The 17,052-nt window shown below is 36.0% G+C and overlaps 1 protein-coding gene across 1 annotated transcript in view; it reads left to right on the forward strand.

Moving 5' to 3' along the window:
• robo3 (roundabout, axon guidance receptor, homolog 3 (Drosophila)) overlaps positions 1 to 17,052 on the forward strand; it is a 227,771-nt gene that overhangs the window by 162,090 nt on the left and 48,629 nt on the right. The window contains exons 10-20 of the mRNA XM_073829030.1: positions 3,872 to 3,953; positions 4,268 to 4,436; positions 10,704 to 10,870; positions 12,546 to 12,667; positions 12,784 to 13,000; positions 13,236 to 13,360; positions 15,166 to 15,343; positions 15,587 to 15,814; positions 15,990 to 16,029; positions 16,130 to 16,269; positions 16,392 to 16,667. Of these exons, the coding sequence (XP_073685131.1) occupies positions 3,872 to 3,953; positions 4,268 to 4,436; positions 10,704 to 10,870; positions 12,546 to 12,667; positions 12,784 to 13,000; positions 13,236 to 13,360; positions 15,166 to 15,343; positions 15,587 to 15,814; positions 15,990 to 16,029; positions 16,130 to 16,269; positions 16,392 to 16,667 (1,744 nt within the window). The remainder of the gene's footprint in view (positions 1 to 3,871; positions 3,954 to 4,267; positions 4,437 to 10,703; positions 10,871 to 12,545; positions 12,668 to 12,783; positions 13,001 to 13,235; positions 13,361 to 15,165; positions 15,344 to 15,586; positions 15,815 to 15,989; positions 16,030 to 16,129; positions 16,270 to 16,391; positions 16,668 to 17,052) is intronic.

Below are 17,052 nucleotides of genomic sequence, written 5' to 3' on the forward strand. Positions count from 1 at the left end.
TTAATGAAAATGAATGAGGATGGGGATGTCAAGCTTCAAAATGACAAAAGACAAACAATGAAAGCATATCATATGACTTGTGCACAGTATTTTAAGTCTTCTGAAGCCATTTGATAGCTTAGTGTTTATTTAATATTGTTTATATGCTATTTAATTTTAGTCATTTTGTTATGTGCTTTTGTCAGTTTTATTAGTTTTTTTTCAATGTCTAAATTACTTTTTTCTTTTTTTTTTCAGTTGCAGTTCAGTCATTTTAGTACTTTACCTACTTTAAATACTTTTTCCAGTTAGATTTAGGTTTATTATCATATATATAAATGTAGTTTTAAATTAACTTTAACTTTAAACATATTAATACTTTTGGTTTTAGCCAATAATAGCAACAATTGCTCTTGTCACATTGTCAGGATTTCATGAGAGAAGTAGTAACGTCTGATACATGACAAATGATTCTTTTGAGTCAAATCTTTTCAATGAATCGATTGATTCAGTTTACAGTTCACAAAATGTTTAACTGAATCAACCAACGTTGAATCAATGGATTCATTCATAGATCTTCAGTGAAGATAGAATAAAATAATTTGTGATGTCTGATACATGACAAATGATTCTTTTAAATCAAATCCTTTTTAGTGAATCAGTTTTTTGAATTAGCTGATACATTAATAGATCTTCAATGAAAGAATAGATAGAATATAATCATTTGTGACGTCTGATACATGACAAATGATTCTTTTGAGTCAAATCTTTTCAGTGAATCAGTTGATTCGGTTTACAGTTCATAAAATGTTTAACTGAATAAACAAATGTTGAATCAACTGATTCATTCATAGATCTTCAATGAAGACTGAATAGAATCATTTGTGATGTCTGATACATGACAAATAATTATTTTGGGTCAAGAGCTTTTCAGTGAATCAAATGATTCAGTTTACAGTTCACAAAATGTTTAACTGAATCAACCAATGTTGAATCAACTGATTAATTCATAGCTCTTCAATGAAGATAAAGTAGAATAATTTGTGATGTCTAATACATGACAAATGATTCTTTTGAATCACACCTTTTAAATGAATCAATTGATTCAGTTTACATTTCACAAAATGTTTAACTAAATCAACCAATGTTGAATCAACTGTTTCATTCACAGATCTTCAATGAAGAGAGAGTAGAATAATTTGTGATTTCTGATACATGACAAATGATTCTTTTGAGTAAAGTATTTTCAGTGAATCAGTTGATTCAGTTCACATTTCAAAAAATGTTTAATTGACTCAACTAATATTGAATCATCCGATTCATTCAAAGATCTGACTCAAAAGAATAATTCTTTCACAAATCTGACTGACTTGGTTCTCAGTTTAAACTGACTCTGTGAACTGATTTACAGAGTTGTTAAATGCCCACTTCAGAGAAAAACGATCAGGCCACTTATATTTCAGACTATTGTATGACTTCAAAAGACTTGAAATATGAAACAGGTCATGGTGCTTTTGAGTTCTTTTTGAACTTGAAAGCCTCAGTTCCCATTCATTGTAACTGCACGGAAAAGAGCGACCAGCAAATTCTTTGAAATATCATCTTTTGTGTTCCACAGAAGAAAGAAAGCCATACAGGTTTGGAATGACATGAGGCTAAGTGAACGATGCCAGATGTTGCATTCTTAGGTGAACTATCTCTTTAAACGTGTAGAGGATGTGAATGCGTATTATCAAAATATTTACCTCCTTATTTACTTTTCCACTCATGCATTTTTAAGTGTGTGTTTAGCACTGAGCCCAGAGCTGCCATCCGTGATTAATCAGTCGATGCCCAGTTGCTTACCTCTCTGAGCTCTTCCAGTTTTCTCCCAGTGACCAGCTAGGTCTAACCAACAAGGTTATGCGCTCAAAAGAGGAAGAGGTCACAGAGAAAACTGTTTCTACACCTTTAGTTTGCTCTTCTCCTCCTCCCAAGAGAGCCTCATAAGTGACCAAAATAACACTCTCAACAACACTCCTGTACTGCCTGAGGATATAAAGCTACTCTTCAGTACACGGGTTCAGTTTCAGACAGGAGATTTTCTCTCTTTTCTGCTACTATCTGCTGTTTACGTCAGCTGCTGTTTAATTCATGCTAACATGCATTATGCTAGTCTCTACATAAAAATGAGATTAAAGACGAAACAGACACATCACAAGTACGCAGACAGTAATTCGAGGTCATGGGGTGCGGATGTATGTGTGCATCAGTGATGAGTCAAATCCTTAGACGTGTCATTGGTGCCCCTGAGCTGTCAGCACTATTAGATCGCTGTCACAGAGAGAGAGAAAGAGAAAAGCTTTACTACATCTCTCACTGTCGTAAGCAATTTCTGCCTGACTTCTCCCCTCGGCCCTGTGGTAAAAATTTAATGCCCCTCGCCCTCCCCACCACTCGCCAATTTGTCTTTGTATTTCCTTTTTCTTTCTGCACATTCGGTATACCCATGCAAACTCAAATGATAGACATATATATCTTAAATCGAACTGACAGATGAAAATTCACTCGGGTTTCCACAATGGAAAGATTTTAAGATTTACAGAGACATAAGTATGAAAACAATCTCAAACTCTGATGGATTCAGCCGATTGAGCTGTTCAGTGTGGTTCGTGATTTTAAAGTGTTTAATGGGTCAGACAGTTGCATATTGATTTCTGTCTAATGTTATTTGCATACACTACCATTCAAAAATTTAAAGTCAGAATGGATGCATTTCATTGATAAAAAGTCACAATAAATTTATTTATACATTGATAATATTTTATATTTCAAATAAATGTTTTTTTGAGAATCAGAGCAGCATATTAAAATAATTTCTGAAGGATCATGTGACTATGAAGATTGGATTAATGGATGATGAAAATTCAACTTCATTATCACAAGAAAAAATTACATTTAAAGATATATTAAAATAGAAAAAAGTTATTTTAAATTATAATTTTTTACAATATTTTTATTTTATTTTATTTATTTTTTTAAACCGTATTTTTGATCAAATCAGCCTTGGTGGGCGTGAAAGACTTCACTATCACAAGAATAAATTATATTTTAAGATATATGAAAATAGAAAAAAAAAGTTATTTTAAATGATAATATTTCACAATAATATATATAATTTTTTTTTTTTTTTTTGAGAAATTGCGAGTTAATAAGTCGGAATTATTAAAAAAGAAAAGGGTATTTTAAATTATAATATTTCACAATATTTTTTATTTTATTTTATTCTTTTTTTTGTCAAATCGGCCTTGGTGAGCATAAGAGACTTTCAAAAATGAAAAAAAAAAAGACTTAAATGGTAGTGTATATTATTGAGATTTGACTATTGATCTGACAATTGATTTCAATGGAATTTGCTGTTAGCATGTTGCTAATATTGAATAAAATACTGTTTGGTAATTAGATATAACTGTTTTTATTCACTATTGAATGAATTGCACATATTTGTAATAGATATAGGATTTTCTCAATTTGTCCAACATCTTGAATGTATTTTTTGCTCTTTTCGCAGTGCATTCTTGGATTTCATTCTTTGTGAAAGACACAGTTTATAGTTTGCATGTAATAGAAGTAATTATTTTGTCTCTGCCTTATGCCTATAATGCTGTAAAAAATCTGCCAGCATATGCAGCTCACTAGGTTTCACAAGAGCATGTTATTTTCTTCCTGCCTCTAACTTCAATAGTAATAGGGAAAAATAACAGTTGATCCTGTATTGTTGCGAAATAATAGGCAATTTCGAGGAATTTGTGCTCATTTGTCAAGATTTCCACGCCGCTCCAAGCGGAGTGAGGCAATGCATTGTGCTCAAGTTTATCCATACAAATGCTGACCCTGAGCCTGCTGTTGCTAGGAAACGGACTCCGGGGCCTATACCTGTGTTGCCTCCAGTTTGAGTGGAGAGACGAGCTGGAGTGGAGTACTCACAGTAAAAGGTAAAAAAACACACACAAGTGCTCCATCATCACCTTTATGCGTCCTTATCTTTGACAAACTGCATCATATCATCAAACTGAGGGACCGCTTGCATTGCGAGTTTGCTCAGCAGATACACACGTCCATTTACCAGATGTCAGTGTATGCCGTAGTGCAACCTGAGATCAGATTTTTCCTATTCACTATTGATTTCTGTTCTAATGTCCTATAAATCTAGACTCATACGGAAACAGCAAGTCTTTTTAGACAGATTCTGCAAATAGAACCATAGCTCACAAGACAGCATGCTGATATCCTAATCTTATCTTTACAGAGAGTAGCGGTCTCTCCGTATCCCCGGTTTCAGAGCCATACCAGCTGCCCGGTCCGCCCCAGAAGCCTGTCGTAACTGATGTGACCCGTAACAGCGTCACCCTGACCTGGCAACCGAATGCTCATGAAGGCGGTGCGGCTGTCACCTCTTACATCATCGAGGCTTTCAGGTGAGTAAGCGTCTCTATTCTGGCCCCTTCCTGTTTGTTTTTCTTCCTACCCGAGATAATATTGTTTCTTGCCGGAGGCTACTACAGGGGTCAGTTCTTCATTTTTTATTAATTCACTGTCACTGTCTTTGCGTCGCTGGTCAGCCGTGACAGACGGGGTAATACCGCCGCATGGCTGCCCTGTCCCTGACCCCTTTCCCCCGCTCTACTGCTCCTCACAGTCATGCGAGGGCAGCTACATCCTGCGCTTACATCTCACATCCTGCCTCCTACAAGAATCACTCCCCCTCAGGCGGCAACCTACTGCCAGAGAGATCTAAATTAATAGCAAGTGTATTGGTGTTCTACAATTGAATTTCAGGCACAGACTTGGAGAACTCTGGCTTATTTAAAGGGGATGTAGTTTTATGAATTATTGAATTATACTACATAGAATTATACTATGCATAGCGCACAGTGTTGTTCCTTAGGGCAGGCTACGTTCTTGGGCAATTATGAGCTCATGGTTTGGTATGGAAGCCTGTTTCCACCATTGAATAAAAATAAAAAGAGGTCATTGCAAGTTTTTATCTCACAATTCTTACTCACAATTGTCAGAATTGCAAGTTTGTATAGTAAACTCGCAATAGCAAGTTATAAAGTCAATTGCCATTATTAAAATTGCAATTTAAAGAATTGCCAGATATAAACTCACAATTCTGACTTTTTTTACTCAGAATTGCGTGATATAAACTCACAATTTTGAGTTATAAAGTCAGAATAGCCGGATAAAAACTCGCAATTGTAGTAAATAAAGTCAGAATAGTGGGATATAAACTCGCAATTGTGGTAAATAAAGTCAAAATTGCAAGATAAAAAAAATCTGAATTGCTAGTTTATATAGTAAACTCGCAATTCTGACTTCATTTCTCAGAATTGGGAGATATAAACTCGCAATTGCGAATTACAAAGTCAAAATTGCATGATATAAACTCATAATTGCAAGTTATAAAGTCAGAATATTGCGATTTAAACTGCAATTGCGAGGTATAAAGTCAGAATTGCCAGATATAAACTCGCAATTCTGACTTTTTTTCTCTAAATTGCGTAATAAAAACTCACAATTGCGAGTTATAAAGACAGAATAACAGGATATAAGAATTGCAAGTTTATATAGTAAAAGCGCAATTCTGACTCTGAATTGGATGATATAAACTCGCAATTGCGAGTTACAAAGTCAGAATTGCCAGATATAAACTCACAATTCTGACATTTTTTACTAAGAATTGTGTGATATAAACTCAGAGTTGTGAGTTAAAGTCAGAGTAGCAGGATATAAACTCACAATTATAGTAAATATAGTCAGAATTGCCAGATATAAACTCACAATTCAGAGAAATTAAGTCATAATTGCAAGTTTATATAGTTTTTATTCAGGATTGCGTGTTATAAACTCTCAATTTGGAGTTATAAAGTCTTTTTTTCTCGCAATTCTGACTTTTTTTCTCAGAACAGTGAGATATAAACAAGATATGAACTCATAATTCTGAGAAAAACGTAAAATTGTGAGATATAAACACAATTCTGAATTGTGATTTTATTTCTCAGAATTTCAAGTTTATATCTCGCAATTCTGACTTTTTTATAGAATTGCAGTTTAAACCTCACAATTTGAAAAAAAATTCAGAACGGCAAAATTATATCTCGCAATTCTGACTTCATTTCTTAGAATTGTGAGTTTATATCTTGCAATTCTGACATTACAACTCGCAATCAGAAAAAAGGTCAGAATTGCGAGATGTAAATTTGCAATTGCGAGAAAAAATAGTTCCTAATATAAAATGCCCCTAATAGGATACATATATAAAAAGTAGAGATGCTCCGATCAGCATTTTTGGGGCCGATCACCGATTACCGATCACCAAGATCATGATCTGCCGATTGCCGATCACTGCCGATCACAGAATGGCAGGGGAATGGGAATCTTTGATCTATAATCTAGCAGAGTTTGCACCATTTGTAGAAATGAATCTAACTCTAAATTAACTATATTGAAGAAAAAAAAAACTGTAGAAATAGGCTACAGTCAAGATCTTGAAAAACCACCAAGTTAGGGTTGGAGACGATAGTATCGTGTATCAATTATAGTTAGAGATATCGCCAGTTGCTGATGCCTTCATTGCTGAAAAAAACAGCGTAAGCTGGTTAGGTATGTTTTACAGCTCGGATGCTGGTTTTAGCTGGTTTATGCTGGTCCTTTACTGGTTAATGCTGGTCCTTTGCTGGTTTATGCTGGTCATGTTGCTGGTCAAGGACCAGCATTAACCAGCCAAAGGACCAGCATAAACAAGCTAAAACCAGCATCCCAGCACCAAAACATACCTAAGCAGCATATGCTGTTTTTTTCACCAGGGTTTGACGATAGCAAGACGATTATTATTATTATCCGTCAAAAAGGCGCCTAACATTAGCGGTGCAGTGCAGAGAGTCGGTTCTAGGATGCTTCAGAAACTTGTCATGATATAAACACACGCATAGAGTGGCCACGTCGCCTTAACGCGCCGCATGGGGAAGAGATTTATTTATATTAAAGTCCACCTCGCACTAGACTAGGTTCTTTGATATTGTAAATGTTCTTTGCTTGTTATTTGTAGTTGCTTTTTAAGATGATGTAAGGATTATATTATCCAGCATTGCAGTCATTAGAATAAAGGTAGTAAAATGTGGTTTAGGCTGAATTAAATATGATATATCAGAATCTGTCTGTATATAGGAAACATAAACATTCACCTCAGTAACATCTATATGCGTTCATTAGAATTACTGTACGATGCGATAAAATGCCGCTGAACATACGCACGTGAATTACACGTGCACCGTTTCTCCTCATTCTATATGGACTGAACTACAACATGAACCGATGACGACAATCAGACATACAGCGGTAACATTATTGCAATATGATGGGTATAGAAAGATACATTCATTTACATTCAAGCACGCACATTCACCACTCAGAATGAAACCGAAAGTATACTTTAACTTCTCCGGCAAAACTACAGTCAGCGCTCTGTACACGCACAACTTAGTCACATGCCCAATAACAAGACTACCATTACAAAACTAATAAAGAATTTAGTACTCATGTTGCATGTTGCCACTGGTGAGCTCCGCTCTGCTGTTGTTTACCTAGGCGCCCTGCATGCACGTGTGAAAAAGTTGCGCGAGAAATTTACGTCAAGTGATCGGCTTTTTTGATCGGCGCTTTTGGGGTTCGCCGATCAAGCTATTTTCAGCCAAAATCGGCCGATCGTGATCGGTTGCCGATCGATCGGAGCATCACTAATAAAAAGTCATATTTTTTTTACTTTTATACAATGAAATAGAAAAATATATGCTGTCAACTTGACTAATATGATTAAAAAGCCAATTATTTAATTAGTAATTAGTATAATCTCACACAGTATATTTGTGTTTGTAATACATAAAAAGAGTACTTCATAAGGGAATCATCATATTTTGGTGTCCTGGGCATAAAAAAACAACCTTGCACTAGCTGTTTTGGTTTTTGTTCAGTCTGCGAGCGGTCCGTTCATAGAAAGTCAGCTTGAGAAATGTGCTCGCTCTGAAAGCAGAGGGTCTCAGTATGACATGCTAATGAATTCAAATGTAGTCCACACAGACACTTCTTTAAGCTATTGTAGGCTGACTGAAATGGGGCTACCTCTAATTACAGAAGCAAGGTCCTGCAGTCCTTAGAGGGAGGGCAGACAGCAAACCGGCTATTCAGCAATGGAGATGTAGAGTGCCACACACACGCACACATTTTCATTCTTTCTGTATTTCATACACACACTATGCCTCTGTCCTCTCCCTCGCCCCCCTGGGTAACAGTTAGCATGGCCTCACATCCTTAAAATTGATTCTTTATAGAGTGCTGTGGGGCTGAAAGGGGTGTTTGCTATAAAATTTCCTTCCCTGAGGTGCTGTGGAACAACGGAGCGTTGGGAAAGGGAGGTAAAGAACAAGCGAGGGATGGAAATTCTGCATGAGGAGGGTTTAGGCTTTTGGGTTTAGGATTTTGACACTGATACAAGGGGAAAAAAAGGTTTATGTTGTGGCCCACTTTTTGAATTTATGCAGGTATATGCAGGTGTTTATGTGTGTACAAGAACCCAATCACGGTCCTGCTGGAGAAAAGGGAATTGTCTATGCCTCAGCCTCCATCCCAGCTGATAGCAAAGTGACCTTGGATTTATCGCTCCTATCGGAGGGCCGCTGAAGGAATATTTACGAGGTTCCCAGCATTTATGGCTTGGCCTAATTGTGCAGGTCGGGCTTTTATTGGCTTTGTGTCTGCGGCAGGAGTTGCCACCGGGGAAAAATAAACCTTGAACGCGCCGCACGTGACCGCCGGTCTAAACAAGGATGATGGTTAACCACAGACAAGTGAAGAGGAATATCCCAAGGCCTTCTGGCACAGACAGATGTCTGTGCTTACTGTTCATTGTTTATTAGACGGGGATGCATGTTGTTATGAATTTTGCCCACCTGTACGCCACATCTAAGTAGCTCTCTTGGTTCTCATTAAGTCAAGTTCATATTCCTGTATGTTTAGGCGTGATCTGGATGTTAATAAACAGCTGTGTGTTCTTAAATTGAAGATGAAATGGATGGAAACCCGTTTCCGCCACTGAATAAAAAATGTAAAAAGATTATTGCGACGTTTTATCTCACAATTCTGACCTTTTTTTTCTCAGAATTGCACAATGCAAACTTTCAGTTGCGAGTCATAAAGTCAAAGCTGTGTGATATAAGCTCACAATTGTGAGAAAGTCAGAATTGTGATGTATAAACTCACAATTAAGAAAAATAAAGTCAGAATTTATAAATACTCGCAATTCTGAATTTTTTTTGCAATTCTGACTTTTTCTCAGAACTATGAGATATAAACTCGCAATTGCGAGTTATAAAGTCCAATTTTGAGGGGAAAAAACTATGTTCTCAGAACTCACAATTTTGACTTTTTTTCAGAATTGCGTGATATAAAATCACAATTGTAAGTTATAAAGTCAGAAATGCAAGATAGAAACTCACAATTCAGACTTTCTTTCTCAGTGTTGCATGATATAAACTCCCAATTTCGAGTTATAAAGTCAGAATTGTGAAAAATAAACTTGCAGATGAGAGAAAAAAAGTCAGAATTATTAAAAACTAGTTATAAAGTCCAATTTTGAGGGGAAAAAACTGACATGTTCTCAGAACTCCCAGTTCAGGTTTTTTTCTCAGTTTTAAAGTCAGAAATGCAAGATATAAACTCAAAATTCTGACTTTTTTTCTCAAACTTAGTCAAAATTGTGAAAAATAATCACAAATATAGAGATATAAAGTCAGAATAGATAAAAACTTGCGATTCTGGCTTTTTTTTCACAATTCTGACTTTTTTTCTCAGAATTACATGATATAAACTTCCAATTGCTAATTATAAAGTCAGAATTGCGAAAAATAAACACAATTGAGAGAAATAAAGTCAGAATTGATAACTCGTAATTCTGACTTTTTTTTCTCACAATTCTGACATTTTTCTCAAAAAAATGAAAACTCACAATTATGAGTTCTAAAGTCAGAATTGCGAAATATAAACTTGCAATTGCGATTTATAAAGTCCAATTTTGAAAAAACCTTGATATGTTCTCAGGACTCACAATTCAAATTTATTTTTTTTATATCTCACAATTCTGGCTTATAACACGCAATTGCAAGAAAAAAAGTCGCTATTGCCTTTTTTATTTTTTATTCAGTGGCAGAAACAGGCTTCCATACAGAATCAGCCAATGTTTTCGGTTTATGTTTAATAAACTCTCAGTTCAGTATCCAAGGTGTTATTTATTTATTACATGCACTGCATTATGACAAGCCTTGTCTGTGCCATAAATAAATCTATCACCGCAGAGATCTCTTTCTAGTCACGCCACGCACTGTCAAGCCAAAGGGTACGAGAACAGCATCACAGAAGAGCCGGGTCATTAAACAGACACATGTAATGACAATCAAAAGAGTGCAGATAAACATCTATGACATTGACTTTGCTGTTAAACCCTCCTCGCTCTAATGCTGTGCAACAGCTTCGGGACAAATGTAGGACAAAACATGGGTGTATTGATGTTTTATTCAGATTAAGCTGTATGAATGTGCAGAGTTTGATATTGTAGAGCATAAATAAACACGTATGTTTATGTAAATGTGATGAATAATTTAATTTAGTGATCTTTCTATCTGTTTTTTTAGCCAATCAGCAGGCAGCACGTGGCAGACGGTTGCGGATTTTGTGAAGCTGGAGAAGCACACGGTAACAGGACTGTCTCCGAATACTGTTTACCTGTTCATCGTGCGGGCGGTCAATGCATACGGTCTGAGCGACCCCAGCCCCATCTCAGAGCCCGTACGCACACAAGGTCAGTACACTGGAGACCAATGAATTTTATGACCTTTTTTAATAGAGATCTTTAAAAATGGATGAACGTGTAATACACATTATATGTTGTGTAACTTTTATTAACGTAGATGAACTAATTACAGGTAAAAAGCAAAATAAATAGTGCCTGTTTTTACAGATTATAAATCAGTTTCATTTAGTGGAGATTGGACCTAATCATCAAAACATATTTTACATCAAAAGCAGAAGAACAATGTTGTAAAAAATAAAGTTTTAATGGTTTTTAAAGACTATTCTTATGCTCATCAATACTGCATTTATTTGATCAAAAATACAGAAAAAAATGTAATATTGTGATATATTTTTTCAATTTAAAATAACAGTTTTCTATGTGAATATATTTTAAAATGTAATTTATTCAAGCTAAAAAATAAAAGCTATTAAAGCTAAATTTTCAGCATCATTACTCCGGTCTTCAGAGTCACATGATCCTTCAGAAATCATTTTAATATGCTGATTTATTATCAATGTTGAAAACAGTTGTGCTGCTTAATATTATTTTGGAACCTGTGATACTTTTTTCAGGATTCTTTTATCAATAAAAAGTTTAAAAGAACAGCATTTATTTAAAATAGAACGGTTTTCTAACAATATACACTACTGTTCAAAAGTTTGGGGTCAGTAAATTTTTATTCTTTCTTTTTTTGAAAGAAACTAATACTTCTATTCACCAAGGATGTGTTAAATTAGTGATAGCATAGATTTACATTGTTAGAAAAGATTTAGATTTTGAATAAATGCTGTTCTTTTTAACTGGTTGTTCATCAAAGAATACTGAAAAAAAGAATCACAGGTTCCCAAAAATATTCAAATTTTATTATAGTGATTTCTGAAGGATCATGTGACACTTAAGACTGGAGTAACAGCTGATGAAAATTCAGCTTTGCATCGCAGTAATAAATTCTATTGTAAAGTATATTAAAATAAAAAAAACATTATTTTATATTGAAATTACATTTTGTAATTTTACTGTTTTTTTTTTCAGTATTTTTGATCAAATAAATGTAGCCTTGGTGAGCATATAATACTTTTTTTTTTTAAACATTACAAATCTTACTGATCCTAAACTTTTCAGTGACAGTGTATATTTTTCTATTATATATTTTAATTTTATTTATATAAAAAAGTACATATTAAATACATTTTTTCCACATTAAATAATGTCAGTAATGTCACAAAAAAATTTACTTTATTATTGTTAATCAATGAAAATGCATGTTATTTGTCTTGTTTTATTGCTTTTGGAATGAATTATGACCAATTTTTTGTAAAGGTTTTTTTTTGACACTTTCTATAATGTTTTCTAAATTCCTACATTTGCATAATTTAAAGATGACATCTTCATGAAATGTCTGGTTAAAATTTCATGGCCTTGTAAAACAATGCCCTTTTTACCGTAATGTGTCTTTAAATTCTAATGAGCTCTGCTCACCCTTCCCTTATGCAAATACAGGACAGTCATTCAATGGTCATGGGCGGGGCTTGAGCAATATGACATCATATTGCTCAGAAAATCAAAATGGCTTGATAATTGAGACTGTTTCTGTTTTTTGGGGATTAAAAAAAACAGAAGTGAATGTGTTTTAATCATTGTAGGGTGGTTAGATGTTAATATTGAATTTTGTCTTTTGCAGATGTAAGTCCTACAGGTCAAGGTGTGGACCATCGACAGGTGCAGAGGGAGCTGGGAGAGATGGCTGTGCAGCTTCACGAACCAGTACTGTTGACGGCATCCAGCGTGAAGATCAGCTGGAACGTGAGTGCCGCTAATATCTGCCCTCTGAATCAACCCCTCACCGGTCTTAAGATTCTCCTGCCGGCTCACCTTATCTCATTTCTCTGTTTCGCCGTCTCCCTCTTTCCATCTGTCAGGTCGATCGTCAGTCTCAGTACATCCAGGGTTATCGCTTGCTTTATCGTCCTGTTGGGGGCTCCTGGTCCCAGCAGGAAGTGAAAGCTGCAACAGAGCGTAGCGCTGTCATCGCTAACCTGCTCAAAGGCACGGAGTACGAGATTAAAATACGACCCTACTTTAACGAGTTCCAGGGCATGGACAGCCGCCCGCTGACGTTTCGCACGCCAGAGGAGGGTGAGATATCTGCAGCTCTTTCAGTTTCCATTTGATGCCCTTCAATTTAATTTCGTTCTAATCAATTCAATTCAGGGTCATTCAGCCCCAGCCCGACTCAATTCTATTTTGTTGTACATAATATGAAGATGAATCGCTTCATTCAGGCAAATAAAATTATGGAGAGAGCTAATGTGGATTTACTATTAAGGACACTCACTTTTCGAAATGTAATTTTAATTGAATTCTCCTTCAGTTCCCAGCGCCCCCCCTCGTGCTGTAACCGTGGCAACAGTCAAGCTCAGCAACAGCTCAAGCATCAGTGTATCATGGCAGCCTCCTCCCACTGAGATGCAAAATGGAGTCATCCAAGAGTATAAGGTATATTTTAGATCACAAAACAACTACAAAACAATGAAAATTCATGTTCCAGTCACATTTTCTTGGTTAAATAAATATTACTTACACTATCAGAAAAAGAAGAAAAAAAACTTTTTTATATTTTTACATCAACAATGTAATCGATATTCCTTTTATTAAAGCCAAGTTTGAATCATCAAGTGTTTTTAAGTATTTTACGTTTATTAAAATAATAACTCAAGGCAGTAGCAATTTAAACAATATATTTTATTTGTGAACTTGCGTTACTGCTATTCTGTGTTTATAACTTGCAGCTGTGAGTTTGTATTATGCAATTCTGAGTTTATAACTCATAATTGTGAGTTAATATCAAATAATTCTGAGAAAAAAGTCAGAATTGCAAGTTTATATCTCACAACTCTGACTTTTTCTCAGAATTGTGTAATATAAACTCACATTTGCAAGTTATAAATTCTTTTTTCCTTACATTTCTGACTCTGAATTTCTTGCAATTGCAAGTTACATTTACATTTATTCATTTAGCAGACGCTTCTTACAATTACAGCAGCGACTTACAATTGGGGAATACAACAAGTGATTCATCCTAAGGAGGCAGATCGACATAGGAAGTGCTCAAAAATACCATATATCAGGCGTTGTTAGATGAGTACGGGCTAGAAAGGGAAGATCAGGAAAGAGAGGAGAACAAAAGTGTTTTTTTTTTTTTTTATTGAGTCAAATAGTGTCGAAAAAGATGGGTTTTCAGCAGTCGCTTGAAGACAGTTATGGAGTCTGCATTCCGGATGGGGGTGGGAAGATCATTCCACCAGGCAGGGACGTTGAAGGAGAATGTTTTGGAAAGTTTTGGAAAGTTATAGGACTTTTTTCTCAGAATTATGTGATAAACTCATAATTACAAATTATAAACTCAGAATAGTGGGATGTAAACTCACAACTCAATATCCCACTATTCAGAGTTTCTAACTCACCGTTGTGAGTTTATATCACACAATTTTAAGAAAAAGTCTGAATTGTGAGTTTATATCCCGCTATTCTGAGATTATAACTCAGTTGTGAGTTTATATCTCGCAATTCTGAGAAAAAAAGTCTAAATTTTGAGTTTATATCCTGCTATTTTTTTAGTTTATAACTCGCAGTTGTCAGGTTGTATCACGCAATTCTGAGTTTATATCAAATAATTCTGAGAAAAAAGTCTGAATTGCTAATCTTTTGATTTCACACTATTCTAAGTTTATAACTCGAAATTGCAGAGAAAAAGTCTGAATTGTGAATTAATATTTTATTCAGCTATTCTTTTTAATAGTCTTGAACTATTTTTAACTGATTCAAAGTTAGATATTGGTCACAGACGCTGAGATTTACTTTAAATTTCACCAAGCTAATTACTCACAAAAAAACTCACACATCATGTTTTCAGGCCATTTTAAGTCTTATTTTAAAGTAACAAAGTGGTTTTGTCTAAGTGTGTGAGTTGTGTATGTACCTTTTAAATTACTCTTCACATTAACGCCATAATATTGTTCATTCAGACTTCAGTTGAACCAAACACAGCTGATCAAAACCAGTCATATCCAATCATATCGCAAAGGAGGCATTGCCTCCTCTCACATTTCTTTCCGCACTCATTCTCCGTTACCCCCCACCAAACTCGCCGCATGCTTTAGGACATCTGTTAAAACTCAATGGGCTCAGGAGAGGCGAGAAAGACGCAGATGCAGATATAAATCCTAAAGATCAAGGACCAGATTAGGATACTGCAGTATTTTTAAGTTCTAAATCTAATTCTTATCTTCTTTTTTTTTTAGGTTTGGTGTCTGGGTAATGACTCTCAGACGCGCTACCACATTAATCAGACAGTGGATGGAAATGTGCTGACGACTTTATTAAAGGGTCTTCTACCTGGTGTGCTGTACCAGGTGGAGGTGGCGGCAGTGACCAGCGCAGGTGTGGGCGCACACAGCCAGCCCGTATCTGTGCTTCTCAGTGAGTACTCGCTGAAAAACCAGCAGTGATTATTAAACTGAAAGAACTAAAGAGTGGAGTGATGAGCTTGTGGAGTTGAAGTACAAAAAATTGTGTAAATTCTCTTTGATTGCTTTTTAAAGTCCCGCTATGAGACTAAATTGCTTAATTCTTTCCAATAAGCTGAGTCCTATTAAGACATTCTGTCTGAGTAACACTTTGATCTGTCTTTACTCTCTTTTTCGTACTCTCTCTCCTTTTCAGAATTGCCCGCAGAGCAGCCTACAGTCACAGGTGGAGGCAGCGAATCTGACGAGAATGTAAGTCTGGCTGAGCAGATCACAGACGTAGTGAAGCAGCCTGCCTTCATCGCAGGCATTGGCGGGGCATGCTGGGTAATCCTTATGGGATTCAGCGTGTGGATCTACTGCAGACGGAAGAAGAGAAAAGAGCTCAGCCATTACACAGCATCATTTGCATACACACCTGCGGGTAAGCATGCACATGTCACACCAAATGACATTTGACATTAAATAATGATTCAGCGGTGTTATTTGACATATTTTGAATTAGCTTTTATTTTTATATTTTGAGTTTACATTTAGCCTTGTAATTTCTATCTGAGGATCAGTTGCATTATTTATGTTTTTTTTTTCTCTCTCTACAGTCGGTTTCCCACATGGAGAAAGTTCTGGACTTAACGGAAGGTAAATGGCACTTTTAGCTTCTCAAGCATCAATTCAGAGTGCAAATGACTTTTGCTCATTCTACAGTTATTGATATTTTTGGATGTGTCTTGATATGTAGGCCTGGTATGCTGGGTGCTAACATGGGAAATTACCCATGGCTGGCTGATTCTTGGCCAACTACCAATCTCGTGCACAACGGAAAAGACTCTGTGAACTGCTGTACGTCTAAACATGACACCCCGGAGAGATACTATAATGGTAAGACTCGCTTTTGTAGAACAACACCACCGGCTGTACTGTTAAATTAATTTAACACTACGTTTCCACAGCACCGAGTCTCATTAATTAAACTCAAACTTAATTTACCATCGCTTCCTCAGAGGCGGGAATCTCTAATTACCTCAACCAAAATGAGAAGTACAGCACAGACTCCAACGAAGGCCCTATCTACAGCACCATTGATCCCACTAGCGAGGACCTGCGCAGTTTCTCCGCTCAGTACTCTCAACATACCACTCCCTACGCCAGTACTCCCATCATGCCGTTCACCAACCAGGCACCGTGCAGCCCTGAACAAGATGGCAGCCACTGGATGACTCAGCCTGGAACCTCCAATTCTCAATATGCCCAGCCAGACCGCTCCAAGACTGATAACGGTATCTTTCCAGTCTTATCTGTTCCCTTCAGTGCTAAAATGAATGCTGTGCTTGGCTGAATAACAGTGTTACTTTAGTATTTTTATATAGTATAATAGCACTTATTAATGTTTTGAATTAGCTTTTGATTTTTACATTTTCAATTTTTATTTTAATTTTAGTTTTATGTATGGAAGCCTACGGAGCCCCTTACGTCACCTGTAGAAGAAAAATAATTAATCCGTGGGGACGGTTTTGCAATTCGTTCCCTCAGTTTATAAACCGTACTCACGAATTCTTAAACTGTTCCCTCGGTTTAACAATTCATGCCCACGGATTAACAAACCGTGCCCACGAATTTCCAATCCGTGCGCTCAGATTTTGTAAACCGTACCCTCGGATTTTG

Source organism: Garra rufa, chromosome 23 (genome assembly GCF_049309525.1).
Source record: "Garra rufa chromosome 23, GarRuf1.0, whole genome shotgun sequence".
NCBI classification, from domain to species: domain Eukaryota; kingdom Metazoa; phylum Chordata; class Actinopteri; order Cypriniformes; family Cyprinidae; genus Garra; species Garra rufa.